At 40.6% G+C, this 7,500-nt stretch overlaps 1 protein-coding gene across 2 annotated transcripts in view; it reads right to left on the bottom strand.

Moving 5' to 3' along the window:
* LOC133635174 (adhesion G-protein coupled receptor D2) overlaps window positions 1–7,500 on the bottom strand; it is a 273,122-nt gene that overhangs the window by 258,440 nt on the left and 7,182 nt on the right. For both annotated transcript variants that reach the window (XM_062028051.1, XM_062028050.1), the window contains exon 5: window positions 2,230–2,871. In XM_062028051.1, coding sequence (XP_061884035.1) covers window positions 2,230–2,871 — 642 coding nt within the window. The remainder of the gene's footprint in view (window positions 1–2,229; window positions 2,872–7,500) is intronic.

Below are 7,500 nucleotides of genomic sequence, written 5' to 3' on the forward strand. Positions count from 1 at the left end.
TTTGTCAAAATTATGAGGGACAAGCTGTAAAACTGAATTATTAATCTACTTGTTCATTTACTGATAATACCTGCTTACTTTCTCTTTTAACATGTTCTATCCACACTTCTGTTAAAATGTAATAATCATTTTGGATGATACCACAAATTTGGGTATCAAGTAGTTACAGGATCATACATTGGTCAAATTCAAAGTCCTCATGTGTCCAGGGACATATTTCCTGAGTTTATAAACATAATATACATTTTTTTTAAATGAAAGAAGATGTATCATAGTAGTATCGACTAGATACACTTCTGTACTTGGTATCATTACATTGGATGTCAGGTGTAGATCCACCAATGGCATTTGTTCACATTGTGACGCAGGTGAGCTAAGGTGTGTAGTGAAGCATGTTAGCTATTCCTCTTCCTGTATAGATGATACTTGTAAGAAACTTACTTTAACTGTCGCCACGGAGGCGAGGATTAGGTGGGGGGACCGGTACTTTTTAGAGGCGGTATAGTACCGAATATGTTTCATATGTATATATATACGAACATGTACTAATACCGGTATACCGTACAACCCTACTCCATAGTTGGGTTTTTTTGATGAGCACTTAGCAATAGGGCTTCTGACTGGATCTGCTCATCACACGGCTTCTAAAACTTGTGGCTCATCTTCTGTATATTCAGGATAAACATTTTCAAGGAGCTTTATTCGTCATATAAGGTCCTGGATCATCATTTGTCCCAAAGTAGTCGTCGTTGGCTCTCATGAGGTCTTTCATGATTAGTAGTGGTTGTTGTTAAAGGAAAGAGCGAACGTTGTGATATGCTCTGTGAAATCAATGTGCTTATGCCGTATGCTTACAATGACCAAAATAGGGTAAATATTAGGGGTGTGAATCTTTAGGCACCTAACGAGTCGATCCAATTCTAAATTCCTGGGGTGACAATTTGATTCAAACAGATTCTCACAATGTATTACTTGGTATATTAATTATAATTCAAAACTGGTTAGAGGTTAGAAAAAGCCACTGCTGGTTGCATGGAGATGACCTTAAGTAGTATTTTTAAAAGGGATTCTTATAACGAAAAATAGCTATTTAATTTATTTATTTTTTTAATCGATTTTTGAAAATTCTGAATAGATTTAAAAATCAGGTTTAATAAGAATCGCGATTCGGATGTGAATCGATTTTTTGTGCACCCCAAGTAAATATTACGTTACTATGAATGTGCCTGTTACTACATTACATATGTAGCATACATTACATCAGGGGTCCCCAAACTACGGCCCGCCAGCATCAAAAATCCTGCCCGCGGGAAGTCCCGAGTTAAAAAAAATAAGAAAGAAAAAAGTTTTGTTTTTTTATTTGTCCTTTCTAATCCATTTTCTACCGCTTGTTACTCTCGATGTCTGAGGCAGATCATATTTTCTAAAAATGCATTTTCCCAACGATAACGTGACATCTTCGCGCTCCTGACCAAACGTATATTAAGCTCCAACCCCGGTATTGAGCATATATATATATATATATATATATATATATATATATATATATATATATATATATATATATATATAGACAGAGATATATATATATATATATATATAGACAGAGAGATATATATATATATAGACAGAGAGAGAGAGGTTTATCCGTTATACAGTGCTCAATACCGGGGTAGAGCTTAATATACGTTAGGTCAGGAAAAAACACAGAGGCTATTTCATCCCTACAAGCCTGTTTCGCAGGTTTCCCTGCTCTTCAGGGTATTTTATTTTATATATATATATATATATATATTTTTTTTTTTTTATTATATCATATATATTTTAAAATCCCCTGAAGAGCAGGAAAACCTGTGAAACAGGCTTGTAGGGATGAAATAGTCTCTGTGTTTTTTCCTGACCTAACATTTTATGACAGACAGACAGACAGACAGACAGATAGCTAGCCCGGCCAGATTTTTTTAACCCAATACGGCCCTCCGAGTCAAAAAGTTTGGCGACCCCTGCATTACATCATATATATAAAACATCGATGGAGGCATATGTTTATAATATGTTTATAGGCGGAATATATCCAATCCTGCATTGTTATCCACCTATTGCTAGCATTTATTTACAACTTAGAATGCATGAAAAGAAGTTATATATATTCTTGTCTAACATAGGGATTGTGAATGATATGCAAAATTGTACTGCTGAGATGTGTTTTAATGTGTGCTATGCATGTACCTTTACACGGGCTGCTTCTCCACATCTTTGTAAGGGACGAGTCTATTTCCAAGGATGCTCCGCTCCACTTGAAAAGCAGCCCAGACGTAGTGGGTGAACACTGCTTTTCCGTAGTGTCCAGTTCCCTTCTATTCAGTACATGATCCCATATGTGAAGCTCGGTGATGCTGCCGGAGAATGACTCATCCTTCTTAAATGAGCCCCCGTAGGTGTCCTGCTCCTGCCCGATAATAAAAAGTCCATCTGGCCCAATGCTGTCAGTTGAGTTCAGGCCTTCCCCACTGTACACCAATCTGCCATCAGTTAATAGTGTCCAGCGTCCACCGTTCTGGTTCCAAGAAACGCAGATCCAGTGCCAGGAGCCGTCGTGGTCGAAGACGTCTTGGTAGGCGCCGTGAATACCATGCACTAACAGAGCCAGCTGAACAGGCTTTCCTTGGACCAGGTTCGCGCGGAGCTGGAACTCATTAATATGTGACTGGATGGAATAAGAAAAGATGGTGGAAATTCCATAGCAGTTTGGGTCGAAGCGTAAATAGGCGCAAACAGTCACTGCGCCCATGGGAGGAAACTTGAGAAGAAGACGGGCGTTCTTCCGGTCCGAGCGCCCGCTGAACTCCAGAGTCAAAGTCTCGGAGGAACCTTTTTTCGCACCCCACATAGAAGACAAAACAGAGGCATTGGCATAAGGCAAAACAGATTTGCGTGTCACTCTGTGAAGATGACAACTAATAGGCACAAAAGTTGAAGCTTTAAGATTAAAACCACTTTTCTGAGAGATATAAAACACTATGATAAACAATATTGTTCAAACTTGCTGCAAATATGGCCACACTTGTACTACAACCGCAGTGTTTCCCACACATTCATTTATTTGTGGCGGCCCGCCACGAAAGAATTAAGGCCGCCACAAAAAATATATATATATTTTTTTTTTATTTTTATTTTGTCCTGTCCAGCTTCTCAGGCAAATCATATAGTTGATGTAGATGCCCATATCGGCTGTTCAGATTTACTTTACAAAACAGAAGTGTAGGATCAAGATTTTTGGAGCTCTTTGTTCAGTGGATCAGATGTTTGATGAAGCTTTGTGTCTATCTACCACCACTACTGTTTTCTGTTTATTTGTTACTGACTGTGGCAGGACACCTCTGCCTCTGTTTCACTTTATGTTGCTGGTAAATAATATGGTTGTAGTAGTAGGCCAAAGTTAAATTATTTAGTGTGCACTAATCAAAGGGGCAGAGCTTTAAGAGACATTTTAGCTTTTATATTTTTATAAGATATATTTTTTGTAAGAACCACAATTAATAAATATATTTCAGTGAATAACTTATTGTTCAAATCTATATATAAATATGTATATAAAGTGTTGTAATTATATTGTAAAATGGATGGATGAATGGATGGATGGACGTTTAAAACAAAACTGTTATTATTAATTAGTAAGTATACATTTTTTGAGCCTTTTTAGAGAAAATCATATAATTGTAGTACATTATGCAAATTACTCGATGATGTCATGGTGACCACGCCCATAGCCACGCCCCCACCACCACAGGTATCTTGGCAGTTTATGGGAAACACTGAACCGTGTTTGTCGGGGCTGAAAAAAATGTGAGCATTTGATTAGTCTTCAGACTTTTTCTCAGAGCAAAGATGTGCTTCACACGTCCCACAGACATTATGTCACACAAGAGTAAAAACAAGTGAACGACTGCAAAAAAATAATGACTTCGGGCCTGATCTACCAAAGGTTTGCGTTTATTAAAATGAGAGAATTGTGTCTCTTAAACAAGCAAAATAGAGAGCGCAATCAAATCAGCATGTTTGACTTTATGAATATGACTAAACGCTAATTATCAGAACCAGTGGCGGGCCGTGCGTTTCCCACCTAGGCCTTCAGTGATGTCCGACTTCAACGATTACCTCTCAAAATACCATAATTGGTGTCACCACATGATCACTGCTGGAGAAATACGATACAGAAACACATTTACGCACCACTGGCCATTGAATCACCACCAACAGTGTACAAAACTGATTATTTTCTGGTGCATTTAAAAATCAATAAACAAGCATCAGCAATTAAAACATATCTTATGTGGTACTGTCAAAATAAAATTTCAAAAAACATATTAAAACGTGAAAAAATAAAATATCTGAACTAACAATTTGTAGAACCCATTCGAGCTTCAGGTGTTGGCCGACATGGTCTCACAAGATGTAGTTTCTCTTTAAATATCCTTCTTGAAAATGGCCTTGCAGATATATGTGTTGTCTTGTCTAATCATAAAAGATGCAGACGAGGCGTGTTGGCTGAGTTCTTAAAGTTTACTCCACAGCGTGCTCATCAAAAACATTGCGCTGGATAAACGGGACTACTGCGCATGCTCTTCACTACTGTGGCATGCTGGGTAATGGAGTTCTTATGTTACCTGGCTCATAACATCACAATATTAATCAGCCTTCGGCCAGCTAGAAGACTTTACTGACAACAACTTGTGATCTGATTGGCTATCGCAACTGTCTATCAAATCTATGTCCCCGTTCACTTACAGTGCACAGACATTGTTGATTCTGAAGGCCTCGGGCAGATTTCGTACAGCATGGCAACATAAGCTAGCTGTATTCTGATTGGATAAAAACTCTATAACCTAAAAACAACAGCGCTGGAAGGAGCATAATATGACATGAAGAGAATATAAACACTTTTAGATATTTAGGGAAAGTAAATAAATAATTACTTTTATCTTTAATTATGATCATGATTTCCGGTTATGTTAGGCCGGCAGAGAACATACAATACTGGGAGGAAGAGATGCAAATATAATCATTTAGAGCTCGCTTCGTGATTTATCAAGACTGAAACAGTTTAGCACGTCTCGAGAGTATGTGCATGCTGGTCTAGTTGCGCACAAAGGGAACAAGACAGAAGGCCGTCGTGCTGCAAAAACACACAACTGCGAGAGAGAATGTGTCCGTCTGTGTGTGTGTCAACATGTTTGGACGATCCAAAATAAAAATATTACATATATCGTCTATTCAGAAACAGAATCCGAAGTCGGGTCGTGGGGGCAGCTGCCTAAGCACAGAAGCCCAGCAACTTTGTCTAGCTCCTCCCAGGGGATTCCAAGGCGTTCCTAGGCCAGCTGGAAGACATAGTTTCTCCAACGTCTCCTGAGTCTACAGGTCGGACGTGACCTAAACACCTCCTGACCGCATGCCAGAACCACCTCATCTGGCTCCTCTCGATGTGGAGGAGCAGCGGGTTTACTCTGAGCTCCTCCCGAATGACAGAGCTTCTCACCCTATCTCTAAGATAGAGCCCTGCCACCCGACAGAGAAAACTCATTTCGGCCGCTTGTACCCGTGATCTTGTCCTTTTGGTCGCAACCCAAAGCTCATGACCATAGGAGAGGATAAGAGCGTAGATCGACCGGTAAATAGAGAGCTTTGCCTTCCGGCTCAGCCCCTTCTTCACCATAACAGAGCGATACAGGGACCATAACACTGCAGACGCTGCACCGATCCACTCTTCCCTCACTCGTGAGCAAGACTCCGAGGTACTTGAGCAAGACGTGGACTCGGACGTGCCGATTCTCAACCCAGTCGCTTCACTCTCGGCAAATTCATTAGTTTAATTTTTTCCTAAATGATGATCATTTTTCCACGTGAAAAAACGTCTTGCAACATGTATTTTCTTGCATCTGGATCATTCCAGACGCACAATCACAACACACACGTTCAGGCAGGCTGTTTGGATCGCGGTTCAAAAAAGCCCCAAAAAAGTGGTACTGGTATATTTGCGTACTGCATGTCAACATGACAAAACCTCAGGGCGGACCATATGATGCCATAAACAAGTGGGGAAATCAGTGTCTCCGCGCAAAGACCTTGTTTAAATCGGGCGGTCTGTGGTACTTTTGCACTTGCAGTCTTAGTAAATCACACGCAACACACTGTGGAGAATGCAAATATTTTATATAGTTCTTTCTTTATTCATAGTCATGTCTAAAGCAGCTAATATTTTCCCATGTGTACACTGTGTGCTTGTATCTTATGTCCACTAGTAAACTCTGTGTTTAACCTTGAAGGCGCTGGAATGTGTATTGGGAGTATAATGTACTCCCTTTTTACCTTATCAGTTTAGAACAATAAGGCTGTATTTCTTTCTGGGGCGGAAGGGTGCTGTTTTTGTACTAAATAAACTGACTCTTTCCGTTTGATTTTCAGACCGCTTATAGATGTCGCTGTTAACGCATTGCAAGGTTGGTGTTAGGATCCGCTGCTCGGATCAGTTTGTTTACAGTTTAGTGTCACGTGTTTGTTTGTTTCTGTTGCCATGACGGCAGATTATGCTCAGCTGCCTCTGGTAAGTGTTCGAGACGCTCACCTGTTGTCCGGGCACTAATCAGAGGGCTATTTAGTCTTTGCCCGGGCCTCACTCGGCCTGGCTTCCTAATTTGCTTTTACGCAACAGTTAACGACCACTTTTGATTCCTGCTAGCTTTCAGGCTATGCTATTTTGCTTGCTAGCTCCCACGCTAGTCGTTTTTGTTTTTTCCTGTCTGATTTATTTGTGGAAATAAATCATTTTCCTACCTGCAAGCTGTGTCCGAGCCCGTCTGCATCCTTGGGAGAACACCTCGCACCACGATGCGACCAGGTCACCACAGTCCTGCGACCAGGTCACCACAGTCCTGTGGTGACCTGGTCGCATCGTGGTGCGAGGTGTTCTCCCAAGGATGCAGACGGGCTCGGACACAGCTTGCAGGTAGGAAAATGATTTATTTCCACAAATAAATCAGACAGGAAAAAACAAAAACGACTAGCGTGGGAGCTAGCAAGCAAAATAGCATAGCCTGAAAGCTAGCAGGAATCAAAAGTGGTCGTTAACTGTTGCGTAAAAGCAAATTAGGAAGCCAGGCCGAGGGAGGCCCGGGCAAAGACTAAATAGCCCTCTGATTAGTGCCCGGACAACAGGTGAGCTTCTCGAACACTAACCAGAGGCAGCTGAGCATAATCTGCCGTCATGGCAACAGAAACAAACAAACACGTGACACTAAACTGTAAACAAACTGATCCGAGCAGCGGATCCTAACAGTTGGTCTCCTAAAGCTTTAGTAAAACTTGAAAATATTCCTATTCTGTCTTGATGGTTCTTCTTACTCAACATATATGTCATCCGAAAGAATTTGGGATTGACCAGTGACTTTTATTCCCTGAGAGGAAGACTGGTCTGACGCAACAACACCCACTAATACTGTA

This window comes from Entelurus aequoreus, linkage group LG19 (genome assembly GCF_033978785.1).
Source record: "Entelurus aequoreus isolate RoL-2023_Sb linkage group LG19, RoL_Eaeq_v1.1, whole genome shotgun sequence".
Lineage (NCBI taxonomy): Eukaryota > Metazoa > Chordata > Actinopteri > Syngnathiformes > Syngnathidae > Entelurus > Entelurus aequoreus.